Source organism: Sander lucioperca, chromosome 21 (assembly GCF_008315115.2).
Source record: "Sander lucioperca isolate FBNREF2018 chromosome 21, SLUC_FBN_1.2, whole genome shotgun sequence".
Lineage (NCBI taxonomy): Eukaryota > Metazoa > Chordata > Actinopteri > Perciformes > Percidae > Sander > Sander lucioperca.
In genome coordinates this window covers 11,731,854-11,756,890 of record NC_050193.1, presented here as the reverse complement: position 1 = coordinate 11,756,890, position 25,037 = coordinate 11,731,854, and the positions used below count along the sequence as shown (strand labels likewise).

At 43.7% G+C, this 25,037-nt stretch overlaps 1 protein-coding gene and 1 long non-coding RNA gene across 8 annotated transcripts in view; both read right to left on the bottom strand.

Moving 5' to 3' along the window:
• tnrc6c1 (trinucleotide repeat containing adaptor 6C1) overlaps positions 1 to 25,037 on the bottom strand; it is a 45,440-nt gene that overhangs the window by 9,361 nt on the left and 11,042 nt on the right. For 4 of the 7 annotated variants that reach the window (XM_031312334.2, XM_031312336.2, XM_031312337.2 and 1 more), the window contains exons 4-14: positions 18,056 to 18,406; positions 6,639 to 9,131; positions 4,499 to 4,678; positions 3,781 to 3,947; positions 3,570 to 3,656; positions 2,544 to 2,762; positions 1,574 to 1,723; positions 1,122 to 1,241; positions 810 to 893; positions 353 to 593; positions 94 to 258 (exon numbers count right to left, since the gene is read on the bottom strand). In XM_031312334.2, coding sequence (XP_031168194.1) covers positions 94 to 258; positions 353 to 593; positions 810 to 893; positions 1,122 to 1,241; positions 1,574 to 1,723; positions 2,544 to 2,762; positions 3,570 to 3,656; positions 3,781 to 3,947; positions 4,499 to 4,678; positions 6,639 to 9,131; positions 18,056 to 18,406 — 4,257 coding nt within the window. Of the gene's footprint in view, positions 1 to 93; positions 259 to 352; positions 594 to 809; positions 894 to 1,121; positions 1,242 to 1,573; positions 1,724 to 2,543; positions 2,763 to 3,569; positions 3,657 to 3,780; positions 3,948 to 4,498; positions 4,679 to 6,638; positions 9,132 to 16,919; positions 18,407 to 25,037 lie in introns of those variants that run through there. The other 3 variants (XM_031312335.2, XM_031312340.2, XM_031312339.2) reach the window with 3 other exon arrangements.
• Positions 19,076 to 21,658, bottom strand: LOC118494080. Its single transcript, XR_004896146.1, has 2 exons — positions 19,932 to 21,658; positions 19,076 to 19,453 (listed from the first exon to the last, which is right to left on the bottom strand). It is a non-coding gene; the product is annotated as an uncharacterized LOC118494080 (long non-coding RNA).

The following is a 25,037-nucleotide window of genomic DNA, read 5'->3' as shown; positions in this document are numbered from 1 at the left end:
AGGAAGACCTTGCTATTGTTGTTAATGATCTGTCATCATAAATATAAACTTTGCATCAGTGGGGGCTTCTCAGGATGCCCTTTCTTTTCTCACCATGCTTGCCCAGGTTGGGCTCTAGAGGAGAGGAGCTTCCAGAGAGGCTTTCCATGGAGTTGGGATGCGTCCACTGCGACAGGCGCGATTGAGGCTGGGGGGGTTCCTTCATAGACAGACTTCCCACCTCCATGCAGTTTACATTCATGTTTGGATTCAGTCCAGCTGAGGAGACAGAGAGCTGTTACTACACAAGCCCTAGAGGTTTAGCCCATTGTTACCTATTATCCATTAAAAGAGAAAGGTAAATGGCACTCACAGAGAGAGTAGGGACTGTAGGTGTTGGGAGATGACTGCGGCTCTTTGGTCTGCAGGTCAGGGAGGCCAGGAGCCTGGGGGTGACCTGGAAATGAATCCAGGGTGGATTTGGACCCGCCATGATGCAGGCCCGAGTGGGAGGGGGGCAGCTGCTGTTGCTGCTGTTTCATCAGCAGGGCCTGGGCCAGCTGACGCTGGTGCTGTTGGATCTGCTGCTGCATGTTATTGATTGTACGTGCAACCTGGGACAACATCACAATGAAGACCTATTTAGGATCTATAATGTGCAGGTGTTACACATAACTGAAATAAACATTGGCCTGGAATGTCTTCAATCAATCGGCTTTATTTAGGTAAAATAGTTATAACTCAGTAAATGTACGATTTTTCAGTGATTGTGAGTGAGTAATAAGAGAACAGGAAACAAGGGGAAACTTAAGGTTAAGAGGGAAACGTACTTGCTGCTCTTGTTGTCGAATGGGGCCAGAAACGTTGCGCTGCGCCTGCAACATCTGCTGCTGAATTTGTAAACGCTGGTATGCCTGTCAGGTAGAAGCATGGTTTCAGTGTCAAAAGATGTTATGTGTCTATATATCCAGTAATAACTCAAAAGTAAACAAAAGAAATAAAAATGGCATGCAATAAAATTGATCTATATGTACACAAAACATAGTATGTATTTGCACTTTATAGATATTTGCCATGTGTGCTCTACTGCAGGTAATTGTATCTAATAAAACTTAAAGCAGACAAGGCTAAATGAGACTCACCAGTTGCAGCTGGTAAAGTTGATTCAGAAGGGTCATATGTTGAGGGTTTATTGGTGAGGTTAAAAGTGCAGGATTCAGACCAATGTTTTTTGCTGCAAACTGTAAGAGCTGTGCTTGAACCTGTGGGCAAAGTAAAAACACATTAAAAACAATTTGTTAGCCCAATTAAAATGTAAAACAGACCATCTGTTTGTGCTTGGTGCATACACTGTCTATGTAAACATGAAGTTCCATATCAGCTTGTAGTATCAAGGTCCAAAAAGCAAAAATAATCAGCTCCTTTATTGATATATACAAGTTCAAATAGGTCTAAACAGATGCATAACAAATGAAATAAAAGATATACTGTATCACTGTATTAATTAAAATGCTTTGTCTAGTAATGTGTTTGTATAGTAAGTGAGAAATGAGGCTGTGTGTGTGCTTATCTATATATATGTGTGTGTATATACCTGAGGGGAGAGAAACTGAGGCACTTGAGCCCGTAGACTAGGCTGAGAGGAACTGAGAGGCGGCACTGACGGGTGAGGAGGCGGCTGCGGATGCTGCATGGCCCGGGCTTGTACTGCTCCACCACTGCCAAACATTCCACTCTGCATCTGCTAGACAAACAAAGAGTCAACAGAAATGATCAACAGAGTGCCAGCATGTCCTTAAAACGTCTTGCAATCATAATGATGTAGATTTATCTGTTTGAAATGTCTTAAATATTTCATCTAAAGTTGCAACAGACAAATTCAGCTCATGTCACAAAATGACAATGCAAGGTAAGTGATCATCATCATGTAAAGCAGTTGTAGTAAAAAATATGATGCCAAAAACAATGTCATTTTTTGCAAAGTGCAGGGGGTGTGAGGTTTAGACATTATTGATTTGGCGTTTCCTGTGCACCAAGAATACATCCCCCCTTACCAACAACAAAATGGCAATGATACTTTAGGAAATTAAGGCACATTTAAAATGTCTAAATTTGTTTGGGGATAGTAGACTATTATCTGTTAAACACCAACTTAACCTTTTTTGATAAAGGGTTAAAATTGATGATTTAGATTTAATATGGAACCTCTCTTTATCAATTGCTTTTCCCAGGGATACCATTCAAACACTCCAGTTGAATATTTTTCTACACCACATACCGTATGGTGCTAACCAGCATTAAAATTTATTTTTTATTTTATTATTTAATGCACAGTTTTTGTTTTTTTTTTAAAGTTGGGCTTTATCACCTTTATTCGATAGGACAGCTAGGTGAGAAAGGGGAGAGAGAGAGAGGGGGAAGACATGCAGGAAATCATCACAGGTCGGATTCGAACCCTGGACCTCTGCGTCGAGGAATAAACCTCCAAGTATATGTGCGCCTGCTCTACCCACTGACCAACCCGGCCACATGCACAATTATTTTTATATAAATGTAAGACTTACCTTATCCATGAAGGGCAAGCGGGGATCTGACGAGGGGTCTTTGGAAAGAAGCGGAGGCCGAGGGCAGCTCATGGGCTTGTTGATGAGCCCGTTGTTGTAGTCGTGGCCGGCTATCCCCATCCCCCGCTTGTCCATCTCTGTCTTCTTCTCGAGCAGGGCACTCATGGCCTGGTCTAGGCTCATGTTGTTGCTCTTCAAAGCCTCCTCTGCTGGGTCCCTCTGAAGAATAAACCAGAAAGCATCAGTAATGCAGAAACGTATCATCACCAAAAGTGTAGCGTATGAACAATATGCAGTTTCAAACTTCCCTTTTCATGACTAATGTTACAGATACAAATGACACCATTTAGTCAATCTCTCGATTATTTTCAATTATTAATATTATGTCAGAAAATTACCAGAGCCCCGGATGGCATCTTCAAATGTCAAGTTTTTGTCCAACCAACCAATATTTCACAACCCTTAGCTATTTTTTCAAACAAAAGTGACTCAAAACGATAAATTGTTATAGTTGTTTATAATTGTAATTGTAAATAGTTGCCCTTTAATTTTCTGTCGATTGACTACTAAATTAATCAACTAATACCTGCAGGTTTAATCACCATCATTCTCGGAGTGAACTAATTAGAATTAATTTAACATGCAACAACAAAACAAATAAAGAAGACAAAAGCAACCATCAAGAACAATCTCTGGCAAAATGATCATTAATTCTGCTTTTTGGGAGAATTTTAGTCTTGAAAGATGATACAGAGCAGATACAGGCGTGCATTGCTGTCTGCCACAGTGGGTTTTTTGATACTCGCTCTGACCAAAGCTGGACATTTTTAAATTCTACACAGAGACTTTACACACTCATTTCAATTTACCACCTATGAAAGGGAAATGCTTAATAGTATGTTGTAACAACCGTCATTGATCGAAAGTAAAAAGAAATACATAAATAAAATAAAAAAAATAAAAAATCACAATGTTACTTCTGAGAATTGACAAAGAGCAGTGCAGTTTAGTGTCACTTCAACTCACAGGGAAGCCCATGTCTGTCAGCTGTTTGATGAGACGATTCATGATCCAGGCATCTTCTTGCTTTCCTGGGACCTTTCCCTGGGAGAGCTGATGACACAAAATTATTATTAACAAATTAACTTAATAATATTTTACTATGAAAATGTAATTTGCATATTTTTTTCTCAAGGACTAAGGGACTATTCTGTATGTAATTAGCCCTGCTTCATACCTTCTGTGGGCCCTTTTTAGATGCATTGCCCCAAGAGTTACAGGAGGAGTTGCTCTCCTGGGAGGCAGCATTGTTCCACATGTCTCCCTCCTCAGCATCCCACTGACCCCCCGACAAGTTCAGCTCTTCACCTCCACCTCCCCATCCGTCTTGCATAGGTTTGGGGGCTGGAAAACACATCACAAGAGAGGATGTAAACCAAGCAGCGTTGAGGACATACTTTGACACGCCTTAAGTAATAACTTTATGTTAGTCTTTACTTACAATAATTTATCAAAGTCAATAACTTTGACTGTATAAGATTTTTTTCATTTGGAAGATTTAACTCTATCCAACTGGTTCAAGTTAAAGTTAAGCATTCAGCCAGTTGTCCTTTCGCTAGTGAGCTTTTAGTTTCAGGAAAATAAAAGTGACAAAATTCAACCTTGGGAAAATAAGAACTGGTTACATAAACTTAAAACTTAACATGTTGCACATTACTACATAAAAGTAATCTGGACCGGCCACTAGAGGTCAGTGTGGATATAGGGGTACAATTTCCAGTGCTCTTGCTTCCTTTGTACCATATTGATGTCCTTGATGTTCAAGATTGACTTGACTCATCAGGAGAGAATTATTTCAGCAGTGGAGCAAACATGTGATGTCATTATTCCTTAAAAAAGGTTCACACATTTAGTAAACACTAATTTGTAAAACCATACAGATTTAAGCTATTTACCAGGTTTGCAAGATGCAGACGTCACTGTAGGGTTGCCTCTGCCATAGCTGTCTGGGTCTCCCCAGCTCCCGGTAGATTTGCTCCAGGCAGACGTCCCATTGTCAACGCTGACCGGAGCGGGTGCAGCTTCCCCCCAAGAGCGCTCTGATTTTGTGTGGGAGCTAGGTATGTCTCCCCAACCTGGAGGACACACAAGGACAAGGGCCTGTCAATATAAATACTTCAAACAACAACTACCAACATCTAAAATCATGCTTTGGATACAATCATAAGTTATCAGCATTTTGTCTCGATTGTCTTGTTTTTAGATTTTCTCATAAGAAGGCAGAAAGATATATTATGAAAACCTAAAATAATTATATATATATATATATTTTTTTTAAGATTATTTTTTGGCCATTTTTAGGCCTTTATTTGACAGGATTGCTAAAGACAGGAAAGGGGAGAGAGGGAGGAATGACATACAGCAAAGGGCCACAGGTCGGAGTCGAACCCGGGCCTGCTGCGTCGAGGAGTAAACCTCTGTATATGGCAACCAGCTCTACCAACTGAGCTATTCAGGCGCCCAAATTATTTATATATTATATTATAAACTAAAACTATTATAGTAAGAGAAACAAATTAGTCATTGTCTGCATTTTTCAGAAATATCAGAAGCACTGAGAAATACAGCTGTCAAAAAATTAGCTGCATTTTCACATGCCATTTCACAATCAAACTTTATGGTGCTTTGTTACCGATTTGTTGAATTTACTGGCCAGGCAAAAGGTAAAAGGCAAAGTATGAAGCGTTGGGTTAAGTAGTTTGTGCTGGCTTGTGTTGACATAGTTTTGTGCTCAACATGAGAGTTTGTGATGCTTATGTCTTGAATGCAAAATGCTGAATTGAAGATTAAATAATTTCATTTACTTTATGTAAGAGCCCTCATAACAGCTCTTTCTCATAGAAAACGTGTGGACACTCAGGCTCTCTCTCTTCTGATTCCACATGTTGATGACTATAAATATAAATAATTGTATAGCTTAAATTGCAATGCATTTAACTGATAGGCCTACAAAAACATACTTACATTCTCTTTTATTTGTTGTTATTTAACTGAGCCTTAAATCTAACTGAGCCTCTGGTAAACACCATCACCCCGTTTATCCTTCTGTTTTGGAGTGGCAAGGGCCACTCGTGCAGGAAGGCAGAAACCTGGCCTTGGCTTAGCAGGATGGTTGACAGAGGGAGAAGACACCCATTTAAGATTTGGCGCAGCCTGGAACCTCTTGGCATGAAAGACAGCACCGTCTCTGGGCCTGGGTTGTGCCAGGCTCAGCTTAGCTCTCTCTCCAGGGAGAGGTCAAGTCCTAAAGGCTGCTCCAAAATTATAATGAACATTCAACCTTCTAGTATGACTGTCTGAAGCACTATACTATTCCAAAGACGGCTACTGTGATGAACAAACATAATATTTTTCCACCACTGCCATTAGTTATTGGGAAGCAAATGGATCTAATGTGGAGTTGGCATACAGGGTCAAGTGAGGGACAGCACTCAGCTCCTAGGGACTTGCTCCACCTCTTCCCTTCATCAACTGACAGATGGAGGCTCCCATATAATCACACACTTCCGATCCTTCTCAAACTGTTTGTGGTGAATCACTATTTTCACAAGGCACTTTGTAAACAGCATTCTTGTGCTTCCTTTGGGTACCCATGAGAGGTTGCCAGAGTTACCCACACAGACGTGTCTGTTGTTGTGAAATGTGAGGAGCCTCATGGATGGACAGGGCTGGCACTGCTTAACTCATTTGGATAATCGATTAGATGTAAATCCAAAGGAGGGCAAACTAGGTCAAGATTTTACCTTTAAGTGGATCAAGAGATTGGAACTTAACATTGCAATGTGCTAACTACCCAACAGCTTTTATGTTTGACACCTTTACTTTGAACAGTAAAAAAGACAAATGCAGAAAAACGTGAAATTAATATAATTTAGATTTTGAATATGTGAAATAAAATCACCTTTAAAATCTGAGACAATCTAATTCATCTTTAAACTATGAGTGAATTAATCTGACCAACTGGGCTTAACAGGATAGGTGTGGGGTATGTGGTACTATTACACATTTCAAAATTAGAGTATTATGATGTCTCACCTTGAGCTATCAGGGGGCCCCTGTTGTGAGATGGTCCAGACTGGTGTTGGACAACAGGATCCATGGGCCCACTGGTGGGCCCTGGGTTTTGGGAGTTTTGGGTGTGGTTCTGTAAAGGTGCAGGCGGCCCGTGATAGGGGTGACTGTGAGAGTGGGGATGGTTGTTGTTGTTGGTGTTGGGGCCTGGGGGGTTATTGCCTCCAGTGGTAACTTTAGCCTGTGACATCCCTGGATTGTTCCTGTCCCACAGGTTGACTGACTTGCTGTAGGTAACAGGGTCACCCCAAGCTGAGGTCCCATCATCTATCTCCATTTTACGTCGGATTGAAGGTGGGGAGGGCTCTTCCCAGCCTGTAGGCTCAGCTGAGGACTCCTTCTTACTGCCACTCCAGCTTCCACCCTGCTTCACTGAGCCTGATCCAATCCAAGAGCCTATGCTCCCTCCCCCACTACTACCACTGGGCCCATCCTGAGGCTTGCCCCCCCAACCTTGGGGAGGGCCACTGGGACGTTGACTCACTGGCTCTCCCCAGCCCCCATTTCCTCCAGCTGCAGGTATCCCAGGTCCTGAAGAAGACCAGCCTCGTGGGTTTTCCTTCCAGCCTCCTGCTTCTCCCTCCCACCCTGGGTTGGTGGGACTTTTTTTGCTCTCTTCTGGTTCTCTCCAGTCCCCTGCATTATTGCTCCCTCCACTATTGCCCCAGCTGCGGGATGCCTTGGGTTGCTCTCCCCAGCTCTGGGATGTTGCCTTGTTGCGAGAATCATCCCACCCAGTTGACTTTTCCTCTCCCCAGGATTGAGCCCCATTCTTGGGTATACTGGTGGTGGGGCCTCCTGTTGGAGGATTCCCCCAGCCACCAGGGCCACCTGGGGGCTTAATGTTGTTGGGTGGTTCTCCCCAACCAGAGCTAGGCTGGTTGTTGGCAGTTATGCTTCCACCCCAACCTGAAGATCCCTGAGAACCAGGCACATCATTTTTGCTCCCAGGGTCAGTCCTCTGAGAGGGGACCATGTTACTGTTGGAGGGCCCTTGGGCATCGCTTGGAGTGGTTGGGCCAGAGCCCCATGATTCAGCGGCTGCATCATTCTTGTGTTTAGTATTGTCCATGTCCCAGGAGGTGTGCTGGCGAACAGGGGTCTGTCCCCAGCCAGTGTTACACAACACCCTGGGGTCCAGATCCTGGGCAGGTAGCAGAGGAGCTGGATTATCTCTGGATGGGGGGTCTCTTTGCTTGGGATGTCCTTCCATGCTGTCACTGCTCCCTTCACTTGCACCAGCTTTGTTCACAGCTCTGCTCCAAGGACTATCCTGTGTTTCCTGGGGAGGAGAGGTGGGGGCATCCCAGCCTCCCTGGGCCTCCTCAGTGCGCTGCTTCCCCCAGTTTCCACCAGACTGGTCACCCCAGCCTCCAGAGTTTCCTGCTCCGCCTCCTCCAAGGCCCCAGCCAGAGTCCCAACCTGGGGCCTCCTCAGATGAAGATGCCTTTGAGTCACCACTGTTACCCCATACTGAGCTACCATCTTCTCCATTGACCTGTGGGCCCCCTGGAGGGGTCTGGCCCATGGAACCCAAGCCTACAGGTGAACTACCCCAGCCAGACAAGTTGCGGATAGGGCTGGGGGGTTCCTGCTTATTAGTGTGATTTGGTCCATCAGTTTTAAGGTTCTGAGGTTCTGAACTGAAAGACACATTCATGGCTGGGGAGCGGTGTGGCTCTGATGTGTCAGAGGCCATTATGTTACCCCAGGCGCTGCCAATCCCAGAAGAGTTGCTGTTAGTGTTGGCTCCGGTACATGTGCTGGTCTGGGCTGGTGGGGGGCCAGGCGGATTACAGAGGTTGGGTGTAGGTTGAGGAGGTGAAATGGTGTTGGCTCCCCCTGAGCTGCCTCCCCCTGTGCCACCACCATCATGCCCCAACATGGGCCAGGCAGAAGGGTTGGCATTAGGGTTTAGGTTCAAGTTAAAGTTGGTACTGGAGGATGATGAAGCCCCCCAGCCCCTGCTGCCTCCTCCCCCCACTGGGCCATCATTCTTCCCTTCACTCCCCACTGAGGACTGAGGGGGGCAATGTGAGGGTCCAGGCCCAGAGCCCCAGCTGCGATTGGCCTGGCTATTGAGCATGCTGGTTCCAGTATGATTGGCAGGGCTGGGCCCACTGTTGGCCTTGCTGCTAAGGTGGTTGGTAGGAAAATGGCCTGTCTGGCTATTGGCCCCCGTGGCCATACTCACTGTACTACAACTACTACTAGTACTACTGCTGCTGCTGGTCAGGTGACCAGGGTCAGTGTCCAAAGGGCATCCTCCTGGATGGGCTTGGCTCTGGCTGAGGGTAATAGAAGGCCAAGCCTCTGTGTTCTTCTGGTCAATGATCAGTTGATCCCAGCAACTGAGACTGGTTGAAGATCCAGCACTTGTGGCACTCCTGTTGGCTGGTAGGTGTCCCCAGAGGGGATTATCATACTGGGCTCCCTGGCCACTCTGTGGAGGCAGTTCTGTATGGGAGGAAAGAAAAAAACAAGATATTAGCAAGAGGATGAGAGAAGAGAGGTATAAGTTATGTACGTCATCCCACCCACATATGCTTAGTAAGGTTGAAATACCATGGCAACACGTAACGTGTCTACTTATGGGTAAATAGACTTCGCAAGATGCTTTTTAATAAAAATAAATACAATGCACACTGAAAGTGCGCACACACACACACACACACACACACACACACAGAAAGACTAATATGATAGCAGAGGGATCTTATAAATACAGCTTTTATGCACTCTATCCAAAACACTATACTATCACATACTGTAGTTTTCATACATTCCATTTTAAATATACTATGACTCAAGCAAGGAATAATGCTCTATATGATGTAACTAAGATAAGAAATTATTCAGTGAAACTACAGATTATGTTACAGTGTTGTACTTAAAAAAAATATCTGTCAAATAAAGCAGTCATGGATTAAGCTGCAAGGGATCTGTCTCGCTTGCTTGATTGGCTTATTTGGACTAAAAATTTAATTTGCTGTATTGGAATTCTCAAAACCAAACATTACTACATTCACTAAAGTAGTAGAGTTGTACAGTAGTGGGATGCAGCCAATGTGGTGGGAATTCAGACATCCATGAAGCTATTTTATAATCATTGTAGATATTGTTCAACATGTTAATGGGCTTATGGTTAAACTGCTTGTTTAGGGTTTTTCCAAAAATACAACCTTTAGATTTCACAGTGGTAGGGTTAAAAATGAACCGCAATCTTTTTGTCATTAAACAATGCATTTGTTTGTCACATATGAAAAGAGAAGCCCTAAAAGCTAGACACTGTATCTTTCTAACAGGTCACCCTAAGAGCCCTGACACACCAACCAGACGGGCCGACCGTCGGCAGAAAAGCCAGTCGGACTGATCAGTCGGGTCCCAAGGTCCAAAAAATGCCTCAGAACACACTGAGGCGACGCCGACTTGAGCGTACGCTCTGCGCGTGTGCGAAACGTATTACGTCTCCATACCAGCAGGTGGCGCTGCTCTGTATTGTTTCCATTAACAGTCTGATTATTTCCCAGAAAATGAAAACCGGCAGCTGATTGGACGAACGACGAGGCGTCACGTGGTTATTTTTTCTCCGGAAATTCACAGCCAGACTGTCATGGCGGCTTGTTCAGAATATGATCTCATATTGTACTAAAATAGTTCACCGAAACGTGTTTCTGAAAACATTTTAAGCGAGAAATAGGCCGTGCAGTTGCTGAATCTGTCTTCATTTCAGATTGACAAAGGTCAGTTTAAAAGATTTTGAGCGGCTCATCCGCTCCCCATTTCCGGGTGAGTCCCGACTGCCCTGTCCCCGACTGAACATGTCGGGTCGGCCCAAATGAATGCCGACGGCTCCTCGGACGGCCGACGGCACGGGACACACCGAACAGACTCGAGTCACGGACCTCGCCAGACGGCCCGACGCCCGATTATCGGGCTGGTGTGTCTTCTCTCTAAGAAGAACGGTCATAATTGGGAACCACATCGATGACAGGGGCCATCCAGCTGAGTCATCCTTAACCTCTGACCTCCTAACCATTTCAGTCATGACCTCTACTTGACATAAAGCACACATACTCTGCACTAGCCCTAAGCAGCCTGCCTCTTCACCAACACGTCAGCCTCCCATCTGCCTGTACAACCCCTCTGACAACCCAAAGTTCTGCTTTTGGTTTATTTCTTGCAGATCCTCGTGGAGTGAGTTGAGTGAGCTCCCTGGAGTTGCATATGGATCGTGTTGGTACAAACTAAGCCCAGTTGCAGATCACAACTGCTGCACTGATCGACCTGCTGCTACCCCATTGCCTCATTTCTGCTGTCCTTTGTGCTGTGTCAGTTTGTTTACATGTGCCTTCACATGCATGCTTAGTTTGTATGCAAAGACTCGACAACTACACGAGGGAAGTGACAGCATTTGTGTCCCACCCCGGTTTCAAGCTTACTTCAATGCTTGCAACTCAAGGAGAGAGAGAGAGAGGAGGCAGTGAGAGAGCGGGGGGGGGGGCACTGTGTTTCTTACACACATAGCGCTGTCGTTCTGTAGCGTCACTCTACTGAGAAGTGCAGGACCGCCATTTTCTCAGTCCTGAACTACAGTCAAAAAGGCTCTGAGCCACTGTCTGTAACTCCACCATTGCTGCTTTAATAGCATGCATGTCTCACTCACAATAATAAACACAAAGCATAAGAACTCAACACTGCATGCCCGTAATGCACTGCTGCTGCAGCTTAAATGTTGGAAAGTGCTCATCCACACGGGATGGGAGGGGGGCTTGGTTAACAGCTGAACGATAAAGCCTGGAGACTTTCATTATGTACTCACTAGGCATGAGGTAAAACAAAACAAAAGGGGGACTCTTCTAACCTCCCCCCACTCTTACATCTTTCAACCTTTCAAAACTGTCACTAAATATTTAGCAAAGACCACTCCATCTGCAATTAGCACTGCCACCCACAATGGAAAGCCTCTTGAATAGCAGTGGCAGACAAGCGTAAGCAAGAAAAACCTCACAAAAGCCTGCTGCACCCCGGTGCTGGAATGACAATTTTGTCACACATGCACGTTTATGTATGAACAAGCATATCATCAGATCACACATGGTTTTTGTTTAAATTTATGACTGCTAGCCAAGAATGCTGTGTATATAAGCAGCAGCAGCACCAAACTTTGAACAGAAAATTGCCACTTCATGGGGGCAAAGTACATGAAATGAGCAAGCTCATATGGGTCTGGTCCCAAACTTGGCACTGGAGCAGCAGGGGGGAAAGAGATTGCATAGAGAGACAACAGAGAAAGACGTGTTAGACTTAATAGAATGCATGGAGGTTGGAGGATAACCGGGGCTGGGAGCTCGGCAAAAGAAAAAAGCGCAGCAATCCCCTGGATCAAGGCTGGTATTGTTTACAAATGATCCCAGCGCTCACGCAACAAAACAATAAGTCAATGTTTAGTAGAGAACAGAGCCCCTTTATGGCTGAGGTTCAGCCCCCTGTGCCTCTCCACTGTGAGGACCTAACACGTGCTGAGTTCACGCCGTGCTACTGCATGGCCACTTGCTCCTTTGTGTGTTAACATACACACAGTGCGACACTGCATCTACTGTGTGGATGCATACGCTGACAAACTGAAAAATATACACTACATACTAAATGCTCAGATCAGCAGGCAAACCATTTCATGCTTTCCTTCAGCCTTCCAACTTATTTCATTTTACATAGCAAATTGACAAGCATGAACAGCATGTACAGTAAGTGTAGTAAGGTGTGTGTGTGTGTGTGTGTGTGTGTGTGTGTGTGTGGGGGGTAATAAGGGATCATTGAGGAATAAAAATACAAAGACAGAGATGGATGTTGAGAGATGGAAGGAGGAAGTAATCTAGGAGGGCTGTGTGGGACTCAGCTGGACTGATCCTGGCTTAATGAAGTCCCCAAGGGGCAGAGAGACTGGATGGTGCAGAGCTGACAATGCATGCTGCCAGCCATGAACGCTCTCTCTGACAGACAGACACACACACACACACGGACATGCTGCACATCCAGGAATGTGCTACCTCTGTGTTTAATAATCGCAATAGCAACACCCCAATTGTTTTTTATTGGTATACTGAAAATAGCCCATAACTGTGTAGGTGCAGCACAAATCATTGATTATTCGACTGACGGAAATTAGTTGGCAGCTATAAGAATTGATAATTAATTGTTTTTGCTCGTCATTTTTTAGAAAAAAATGCCTAATTGGGGGCCAAGCAGCAAAGCACCATTAGTGATTCTACCTTTTCTTTGCCTCTACCATGGGAGTCTATGGCAGCCCATAGAACCGTACAGTAAAAAGTTGTGAAATTTGGCACATTGATTCGGGACAGTCCCATAATTCATTTCACCAAGTTTTAGGTCTGCACCACAGGCAGTCTAGCACCACCAATGCATCCATGCAATTAACTTTTGAACCGTATGCCCGATTTTGAACATCGAGATATAGTTGGAATCCTTGGATGACGCCGAACTCAACGCACCCCATCATGTCAATATCTGCCAAAAAATTTCACAGGTCACAAAATTGGTCCGATTTTCACGAAACTTGGCACAGATGATCTTCAGACCATGCCTCACAAAAGTTATTCCATTGCGTATTGATATTCGAAAGTGTTTGCCTGTCACAGCCAATTGAATTTGACGGCGAAGCCCCCAAACAGGAAATGAACTCATATCTCGGCAAGTCTTTCACGTATCAACACCAATCTTAGCACATAGGTACAGGGCCCAATTAGGAAGAGGCTCAAGAAATTTGGTGACCGTAGACCTATAGGGGGCGCTGTAATTAGCAAAATTACGTTTTGGCCTATAACGTTTGATGTGTTTGGAATTAAAACTTACCTAAGGTCCTAAGGCCGACACATGCCAATTTGTGACGTCAACGTAATTGATCCAGCCGCCATATTGGATTTCATCAGAAACACAAAAAAGTTTTCACAGGTCACAAAATTTCTCAGATTTTCATGAAACTTGGCACAGATAATCTTCAGACCAAGCCGCACAAAAGTTATATTCCATTGCTATTGATATTCTAAAGCGTTTGCCCGTCACAGCCAATCAAAATCCACAGCAAAGTCGCTAAACAGGAAGTGAACTCATATCTCGGGGAAGCTTTCACGTATCAAAACCAATCTCAATACTTGGACTCATGACCCAATTAGGAGGAGGCTCAAGAAATTTGGTGACTTTTGACCACTATGGGGGCGCTATAATCACAGGAAGTAGGCTCATATCTCAGCAACGCTTTCACATATCGAAACCAAACTTGGTACATGGACTTGGGACCCCATCCTGAGGACGCACAATACATTTGGAGTCTTTTGACCACTAGGGGGGGGGGCGCTATAATCACAGGAAGTAGGCTCATATCTCAGCAATGCTTTTACGTATAGAAACCAAACTTAGTATATGGACTTGGGACCCCATTCTGAGGACACAAAATAAATTTGGTGACCTTCGACCACTAGGGGGGCGCTAGAGTTACAGGAAATTACGTTTTGATGTATGAAGTCCAAACTTGGTACAGGGACATGGTAGCTGACTGTGAGGACGTGCAAAGAAAGTGGTGTCAAAGTAAAGGAGCTCATATCTCAGCCATTCTTTATCCAATTGCCATCAAAGTTGCTGTGAGTGCTTGCTCATGCCATGGCAACACCATTCCTGCTAGTGTACTGCTTGGCCCCCTCATTGCTGCTTGCAGCTATAGTCTTCACTAGTTCTTGCTTCTCAGATGTGCTGATTTGATGCTTTTCTTTGTCATGTATAATAGTAAACTGAATATCGTGATTTTTTTTCCTTTTGTCAGACAAAACAAGCATTTATATACATCACCTTGAGCTTTGGGAAATATAATGGCCATTTTTCACAACTTCAGGACATTTATTTGACAAAACAATTGAATCAACAATTGATTGAATGAAAACTTAATCGAGAAAATGATAAGCAGATTGATCCATATTAAAAAATTTAATTAGTTTCAGTCCTAAATGTGTTTGCATTTCAACATGAACCAAAATTAATTACAATTTACATAATGCATGTTATGTTAGAGCAACATAAATGTTGTATCTGTTGAAGATTGTCAATCTTAGGCACTGAATGAGAGTACTGAATAATCAAATTATTATTAAGTTGTGCAACCACGAATGTGAAACATCTTTGAAAAAACACCAACCGTAGACCAAACCAGGAGTTATTGTAGGCCCAACACAAACAACACTTGGCAGCCTTTTGTTACGGTCTGCTACTATTGGAAATATGCTGAACTGGCACAGATAGTTTGTTAGCTGTTAGCTGAATTGTATTAATCCAGGAACAAACAACAGCAACTTAATGACAGGGACTGCACAGAAATCTATGCAATAAATTATGTTTCATATGGATGCTTTCTTTGTAGCTACTTTGCTGTTAATGCAATGTTATTATCTCAAGGGAAAAGACTAACAGAGGGACAAAACATGTCTTCTAAAAAGTACACATCTAAGACATCTGGTCGTCATATTTGCCTGTAAGTATCCTCTTTCTCCTCCTCCTCTAAAGGATAAACCAGGTCAAGGGCTTTCTCCAGCATGCCAGTCTTAAAATAGCTTGGTCTCTCACGCCTCCTACATGCAAAGGGCCCTGGGATATGGATTGTTAGCTAAGCAAAAGGCAACATTGGGAGAAGGCTATAATAATGGAAAGATTGACAGACTTACATATAGTATGTGCAGTCTGACTAATCCTGGCTGCCCTGGGGCCAACAAGGGTATGTGTGAGCTGTAGTGGTTTAACAGAGGTGGAGGAGGTGAACACATGTGCATCAGAGAACAACGAGCATGGCAGAGAGAGCGAGAGGAGCATGGGCACAGAGCAAACGAGTGCTGAACATTTGTGGTTAACAGGGAGCTGATGTTTAATCACATCACAAGACGTCCCAGTCCTCTTTGAGGGGATTCCCATGGCTCTTTTACAGCATCATCAGCAAACTTTAACAGCACATCAAGTCTAGCATGCATACACTCTCCCTGTTCCCCACTAGACATGATATAAGCACATTAGCTACATTGTTCTTTCACTTGACAATGCCTTTTTACATTAAGATGTTGTTTGTTGGTGTTGGCCTCTATTGTGCTTAGCAAGTACAATGCAGGTACATACAACCTTGATCATTGTTTTATGGGCTTTAACTAGGGGGTGTTAGACAAACGCAAAAGGAGTAGCTAGAAATCTTATATGCTATAGCCGACACATTAGAGGACTACAAGCTAATTTGATTAGTTAAGTCATACTAAGGCAGAGAAGGCCAGGGTTGCTGCATTGTTGCCACACAAAGACTAATAAATGCACTTAATTTGAGTGCATATAAAAAGGGATTTCCCTATGTCATTTAACTAAATACCCCCCAATAAGCATAACTTTTATATTCATTTAGAGTATTTATTTATATTGATGTGAAATCTGAACACTTGTCTTGAACCTTCCACTTGTCTTGACCATTAAAAGCACACCAGTAGTTGCAGCTGCTTGCCTTTACAGCAGAGTAATACTGTAAGTGTCAGAGCAGAGCAGGGACACATACAGCTAAGATGGCAGAGGAAGAAAATGTTTGTTTACAGACTCGCACATGCATATATGTGGACACACAGACTATGTTTATCAGCCCTACTTTTCAAGAGAGTCGACATGTGACTGGGTAATGAAGACGGGGTGAGGCGAGGTGGAGTCAGCGGATGAGGAGAAGAGGGAGAGGGGAGGGAATGAAAGCAGCTAGTGTGTGTCTACTGTTAGCTATCTGCAAGAAATGAAAGCAGAGAGGGGGACAATCGTTCCATGCAGACACCAGCAGACAAGGCTATAGGGACAGGGATGGAGGTGGGTTTACCTGGAGTGCTCAGTCTGCGTGTTGAATAACATTGCTGAATATTTTACAAACCAGAAACTAAGCTGTGAGGTTTTTCGACTGACACATTAAATGGTTAAAGAGACAGATCAGAGAAGGGAGATAGAGTGGAGCGTCATGTGCAAAACTTCTCTGTGCTCCAGTTCAGCATGCAGTCTCTGTAGAGGTATATATACGAAAACCTCCCACTCGACTCCTATCTGTCTTTCAGTCTGTAAGGTTCTCCTGTCTGTCTGTCCTAATGTAATCAGTCAGTTCAAAGACGCACAGAGAGCAAAAGCAGAGCAGAGCAGGCCTGCCAGAGAGGGGCGGAGAGAAGCAGCAGCTTTTACCGTAAGCCATGAGTCACTTCAGCCCACAGTACTGGACCTCTGCCATGCTCGCTCTCTCCTTCTTTCTTTCTTTCTTTCTTTCTTTCTTTCCTTCTCACTCAGTCTTTCTATCAGTGCCAGGTCAGGCCCACTGAGGCGACCAGCCAACTAGCTTGATCCATATGGCTCCTCCTCCAAAAACAAGAAATACTGTAGGGCTGGTCAGCAATGCTCAACGAAGAGTGGGAGGATGATGATGAGAGGGAGGAGGAGGAGAAAGAAAGGAGGACAGGGTAAACATCTCATCGTCATGGAGATAGAGCAGCATTCAAACAGCATCAGAGGGTTTGGACAAAGCTCAGACATACTCATGGTAAAAATTTGTCTTCCTTCCCAGACAATGAAACATGCCAAGTGCCCTAAAAAGAATTCTAAACATCATCACCTTCAAAGAGCACTGTTACTTTATTAATAACGAATAGACATTTACCTCTTGGAACTACATAAGAACCTGGTTTACTGTGGAAGGATCTCACACACACACACACACACACACACACACACACACACACACACACACACACACACACACACACGTTTACTTTCCATCATCTACCCCTGTATTCCTCTGTCCCCATTTCTAATTCCCAGCCAGAGTCAAAATAAACAGTAGCACCTGTGATGAAAGTGCATTTGCACTGCTCTACAGGTACACCACGCTGTAACAATCACAGTGCCATACAAAAAGTAGATAAAGCCACTGTCATTCAAGAATGCCAATGACAGTATATGCAAAACACGACTACTATTGGGCGTAGCTGATAAAAGCCTAACAGCTGTCAGGATGGGTTGTAAAGTTTGTAGTGTGAGTTAACAAAACGTACATGACAATAAAAGGGCACAGAGTTTTCCTAGCTTAAAACTACCCAATTTGCTACTGAATTTCACTCACCACTCTAAGTAAAGGTAATGTCACATAACAAATGAAAGTGATTCACAACAACCTTCAACTCTCTTACAGCAACCCCTTTTGCCACATGTAAAGAAAACACTTTTCCAATATGCATTAATTGCATTCCCCTTTAAAACCGATTGCAAAAAAAAAATAAAAAATGGAGTAAGAGATAGTGACTCGCCAACAGAGTGTCTCGGCTGACCTGTAGGCAGGCTGGCTGTGGAGGAAGAGGAGCAGGAGGGAGAAGATAGTATGGCTACTGCTGCTGCAGGTTCAGTAGTGGCCGGACGTCCCGTTGTGGTGAGAGGCAGAGTCCCGGAGGGCAAAGGCTGGCCCCTCTTCAACAGCTGTTTGTGCTCCTGCTGGCGGAAGCGTGGGGGCACCTCTCTTGGCGGGTAGCGCTGCTGGAGCAGAATCTGGGGCTGCTGTGCTGTCTGCGGCTGACATCCAGAGGGGGCGCGCTTGCCATTGCCACTGCTAGGGGGTACAGATGGGACGGCACTGGGGTTGACGGGGGGAAGAGGGGTGGGGTCGAGCTTGGCAGATTCTGGCACTGTGAAGATGGGAGGGTGGTGGGGGACAGGTAACAAGAAAGCAGAAATGCAGGGATGAGGAGGAGCAGTAGTTGAGCGCACTAGCTCCAAAACAATTCTTGACTGATAACAAAAACTTAACTAATTGTATATTTTCATTTTTCATTATATTTTAAAAAGCAAAAAAAAACAACATCCCAAAAAAATAGATTACTGTTAGTTGCTGACCTAGCACATATATAAAAAAAATCATCAGTATAGCTCAAGTTTTTTTCTGGAAAGCTGCTGTGGCTAAGCATTTTCTCCACTGCCTATTTTTAAAGCCATGGTCACTTTTGGATTGGGGCCATAACGTTAAATTCAGAAAGGCAAATGAGGAGAAATGCACAAGATTAGCTGACTCTCCTGGCTGGCTGAAGCTGGATGCTAGGCAGTGGTCAGTCTAAAATATGGCTGCTCTTTGGAGAACCAAAGAACAGTAATAAATCTTTAGTCTTAGGGATGCCAAGAAACACAACTCTTACAGTCTGCCTTGGTGCCTAGTCACAGATTGGAAGTGATGAGGAGGACAAGTACCAGATAGGACTGCCAGACCTATCTCCACAGCGCTGTGGAGTAAGGGCTACACCACAGATGCATTCTAGAATAGGAGGAAAAAACGCTCTGGGTTGATTGCATTTTTTTTTTTTAAACCAGTCACAAAGTAAATGCAAGATAAAGATATTCTTTGTAATTCTTTACAATCATTCACTGAAATAACTAAGCAGGACTACCTTATTGCACAATTCAAATTCTCAGCAAAACCTATTTTCAGCCGAAAATGTTAGCTTGCTAGCTCGGAGGATGTTCTTGTTGTTTCCTGTAGCGAAGGGATTTTGACACACAGTTAGCAGCAGGGAAGGGGCAAAGCCTAACATCCGGTTCTTCGCCAGATATCCGGCTTGTCAGGCTTATCCTGGCAATGTACTTCCGTTGATCCAGACTAAAAAAAACAGATAATGGACTTATATCTGCCTGCTGCATTATTGTGGGCTATTATCTCCATCAGGACAGTACTTTAAAGAGTTCTCAGCAGTGGTTCCTCTATGTTGATTTTATTGTGGCGGTGTGCCATGGCAAAATTTCTTCCGCCACGCTATCAGAAATAGGGCAGACGCACAATAGTCGCGGTTGCCTTTTAAATGATCCTGCCGACATAATGCACCCCCCGTTGGCTGCCGCTCACATTGCAATTTAACAACAAGTACAACTATTCAGAGGTTATTGGGCCCGTCTGAGTAGTCAGTTCAAAGACGCACAGAGAGCAAAAGCAGAGCAGGCCTGCCAGAGAGGAACAGAAAGTTACAACACGCAGCACATGCACCTGACTGGGAAAGATACTGCTACGCTCGTTACTGTAAGTAGGCTACAATAAAACCTAAAAGTAAATACGTATCAATACCCACTCACCTGTCTACAGGCATACACATGTAGGAAGCGATATATGCTGTTCGGACAGAACTGCCCCCACTGCTAAAAAAAAAAATCCTAAAAAGGAAACATTACCTCAGCCCCATCAACATAAGCTATTTATGGTTTGTAGCAGGTTGAGGCCTCTGAAATGATCAGCTCTCAGTGTTCTACCAATGCTGTTGGTTATTAACTGCTCGTGCGGCTGCTGAAGCCAAGTGCTTGGGTCCCACACTGATTTGGAGTCATGTTTCTGGCCACCTTGCAAATGTAGGTCTCTCTTTTAGCTCTGTTTTTAGTGACTACCTTTTTCAATGAAAGCAGCTGCCTGCTGTGGCCGAAAACAATGGTATGAGAGCAGTTAGATTGAACACAGTGAAACAGCAAAGGTGCAACTAACAATAAGCTGAAAATCTCTGAAAAGCTGAAGGGAGCTACAGATTCACGTAATAATTCTCTGTGGGTTCATCACCATGAGCGATGCCTCTCACATTATATATAATCATTTGATAAATTGTTATTCTAAAAATATTGACTATAGCTACTTTAAAGACAAGCTCCACATTCAAACGTGCAGACTGTAAACAAGACATTGCCAAAGAAAAGAAGCCAAAGCTGTTAAGTGTAAAGTCTTCAGCAGGCTAATATACTGTAGCTGAATGCGGACGTGCAGGGTTAGAGGTCACCACTAAGTCAAACAGGATGATCAGCTCGGGGTCACAGAGCTGCTGCTGGGTGAGATGCATTATGGGACACAAAGCACACTGTATAATCGTCTCAGTACATTTCATTACATAATAGAATAAGCTGGTAAACTAGAATGTAAACAGGATGCAAAAAATGTGTGTAAGACCTAAACATCAGCTGATCTGACATAATGTGCACCCAGACAAAAATGGTATTTGAGTTCTTGAAATGAAATACAGGAGGGGGAAAGGAGAAAAAAAAACATGTCATGCAGCAACCAAAAGAAAAAGAAAATCTTTGTGTGGCCGTAATGAGTTATAAAGAGCAGGGCTTCACCATTGGCTGCTGTCCCGAGTGTGTGCAGTGAAGCAATGAATAACTCGCACACATGCGGCCAGCCGGACACACAGAAACACAAAGAGTTATGTAATGCTGAGGCCCACACTGAGGGGAGAGGACAGGATGGTGCGTATGTTTGTGTCTGTCATGCATGTGTGGGGGATGGGGGTTTTCTCTGTAATTTTTGCCCACAGTACCGCAAACCCTCTGTAGGCTACAACCACCGTCTGCATGGTCTGATCCAGTTTGACCCGCATCTGTCTGTGTGTCTCCCTCTCCCTGCAGCTCAGGAATCAGGGGGGAAGCTCGAGAGCTGGAGCTCGCCTCTCATCGGATTTCTCTACATATGCTCCATTTCCTCTCCTCCTATCTTGTGCTTCATCCCTCCCCACCTTCCCGTGTTCTCCTCTCACTTTCTCCTTCATTCACTGTGATCTACTATTATCCTCTCATCATTATTACACAATTAGAGACGGCAGATAATTCCCAGGCAATTGTCCCCGCTGATTTTAAAAGGTGATTTCCTCTTAAAAACAGAGGACTTTGTGGATGTGCCACAATATATAATAATGGTTATGAAGGCGATCGTTATACAGTTGGGACTCTCTGATGTGTGACGTAAATTCTTCTGGAAGCTGGGAGAAAGGGAAAGCTGGCTGGCTGCTCTGTCGGCCAATCAGAGGAGGGAGAGCGAAAGAGAGAGCAGACATACAGAGGGAAGAGAAGGAGGAAGAGCAGGGAGGTTAAGTGATGAAGAGAATGATGTGTGTATGTATGTGTATATGTGTGTGTGTGTGTGTGTGTGTGTGTGTGTGTGTGTGTGCGTGCGTGTGTGTGCGTGTGCGTGTGTGTGTGTGTGTGTAAAACAGTCTCCACCCCCTTGCATGCTCCACTGTGAACTCGAGTCTCACTGCCGGAAACAAGCTCTGGTCTAAATCCGCTTACAATTACGAACACATTTGGGTATAGTATGCCACACTGCGCTGGGTTCTTCTTCTCAAGACAATTACTTCAGTTCTGCCCACTTCATCAAAGTGACTGATACATTCAGGCAAAATGTTCTAATAATTGCAATTATGTTCAAGCAAAATGGTCTACTGCAATTATGCAATATCATGATGAAAATCACAGACTGAATCTGGTTAGGAAGGGGATCAGGAGACAAAAACAAACAAGTAAATACCTCTGACATCAACAAGGTGTGGCTTATTAAGCACAAGTCTCACAAGGCATTGCTTTGCAGGAAAAAATGAAATAGAGTAATAAGAGATCTGAGTCACTTGCTCTAACAGCCTATTTGCAAAAACACAGTGCTAGGCTGTGCGAGTGCACAGGAGAATTCCCAGTTTATCAAAGATGCACATCAAACCGTGGCCTTGGGGCTGTGTGCTCTTCACGCAGAGGAAGGCATCCCATTTTCCACTTTAAAAAAGGGTCTTAATTTTCTGAGAGGAAAAATGATAGCATGCTTGCTTGACTGTTTAAGACCTAGAGGTTGGGGGGAGGTTGTCTGGGAAGAAAGAGAGTTGAAGGTAGGTGGAAAAAAGGAGAGGGCCCTTATAAGAAGAAAAACAGGCCGCATGACCTTGAAGATAAAGGATTCTTCTGTGTGTGAGCTTTGTAAGTGGAGGGCCATAGATAGCAACTGTTCAGGACCCACTGTATACTTTCATAGGTAGACCAGCCAATGCAAGTATATCTTAAAAGCAGAGAAGTGGGGTCCTTGGCACTCTGTGAAAAGTTTTCAGATTCATTGTAAAAATGTGTATTTATTTTCTTAGAGAAGGCTTTATAGTTCACAAAAAATAATTTAATTTTAGGGGGTCTCCAGGTATATTCTCTATTTTATAAGGGGTCCTTGGTTGAAAAATTATTGAGAACCTCTGATTTATACTCCGTTCAGTCAGATTCCGTGCATGCTGTAAAACAATCACAGCAACAATTTCACAAAAGAAGACCGTGCTACTGCTTAGCCAGGGATTTGTCTAAACAAAAGGTGCTGTTCATATGAACTTCGTTAAGCATTTCAACATTTTCAAGTGAAGAGGCATTTTCTTCTTGCTGAGAACATTAAATATTGTGCAGAGACCATGCCATTTAACAACTGATACTGGCACAGCTTCAAATGTGGACCTGAGTAAAAGTGCTTGGGAGATGGATCACTGCCGATTCCAATACTATCTGTGCAAGTCTACTTACAGGTTTAATAATAGTACCATGCTGTCTCTGCTTTCCATTCATCGAAGTAGGTCGCCTTGCTCTCAGGGAGAGTATACACAGATATGCATGCAAAAGTTCAGTTTGTTAGTGATAATAAGCTTTCTGTGGCTGAGCTTTTAATCAGCCAAGTTATGGCCTGAATGAAGCTTTTACACACTAGCCAAAGAACATTCTCTAAACTGGGTTGATGTGTCAGTAGGATGCATGCCTCTATTCAAACAGGCAGGTTGGCTGGCTTCTAAAAACCAACAGTCTATCATTTCATAGACATGGCAGCACAGTCACAAATTCTGTATAATGGGTGCGACAGAATAAAGTTCAACAAAGAAAAAAAAATGAAGGAATCTGGAGGATGCAGATTTGGTTAACCACACTAAATGAAAACCCATACATAAACATAAAAAGTGATAATTTCTGGTCGCCCAGATAGCTCAGTTGGTAGAGCATGCTGCATGTCATCCCCCCCTCTCTCTCCCCTTTCATGTCTTCAGCTGTCCTGTCAAAAATAAAGGCGGAAAATGCCCCAAAAAATTATCTTACATTTTTTTTTTTTTTTTTTTTATTGTTAAAAAGGCCCTTTCATCCAAGTGTATTCAAGTTTGACAAATTCTCTATGATACATGCCTTCTCTGTAGCCACTGTATTTAAAGTGTATTGTATATCTGGTGTTGCTGCCAAAGTGTCATAGTAAACTACTCTAACTGAAGCAAAAGGGAAACATGGGAATTACTAGATCCTTTTCAGATGTCTATTAAAGAGGAGGCAGCAGAAAGAGTATCAACGAATCATGAGCGAGGAAGGGAGGCGTGTCTTTAGGGTTCTCCATCTCTTTCCTCCTGTGGGCTTTAAAATGTGAGCAGTGAGCCACACAAGAGAGAAGATTTAAGGGCTTAATTAGAAGTGAATAAATATGACACTGTAGTTAAGAGGGAAACCCCTACCTCGCTGCATCACATTCAACACAGACGTCTGACAGCACCGTGTGAAGAGCATAAGGTTATATAGTTCAGAACATTTATCAAATGGTAACTAGATTTCTGAATGGTGCAACATACTCGCACACGGTACACCTGAGCTGTATAATATACTGTAAGTCATCATCACCAGTTACTCATATCAGCGACAATCACTCTCGTCTTTAAGGTGCTTCTAGCCAGAACTATTCTCAACATGCAGAAACATCACCATGAGAGCCGGATGACAGATTAGAGAAGGGTTGCCTGTATGCCCGCTGCTCTCAGAAGACAGGTGGAAGACAGACAGAGAGAGCTTCCCTGGACTCATCACTCCCCTACCCCTGGCCTTTTGTGCCAACAGCTGCAGGCCGACCAGATTCCACTGTCTGTTATGATTTAGAGGAAGTGATGGGTGAAAGAGAGTTGAACGTCCTGTCCTCCTGACCTGGGCAGCAACCGCTGGGCAAACACAATTCACTGAAGAATGATTGAGACTGCAATATTTCCTTCATACAGAAACTGCAAGAGGCTGCAATTATCACACACATTGTATTATACAAGATACCTGGTAGATTAAATATTCGGTTTTATTCAAACATAGCAATTTCTAAGTAGGAATATCTTTTTGACCTTTTTCAGACAGTTTTTTCAGACAGTTTTTGTATAACCACAGATTTGCCCTGTGCAACCTAACTTCTCAATGCCATAACCAATATATCACAGCTGCCTTAAAAGCCAGCTCCAGAATAACACCCTTTAATTTACAACTTCTAACATCGCTTAACGTAATATAAACACACATTTCTGACCCACTAACCTTCATGTTTCGTAAAAAGAGAAAATAGATTGTTCATCATTCAGAAGCACTAGACTAACTTAACTCTTTAACATCTGTGTGGCCACATTACACTGTGTCCTGAAAAGACATTTGATGACAAAAAGCTCATATGCACAATATATAGTGTAACACTCCACAACTGCAAAATCTAGCCGTTACCCT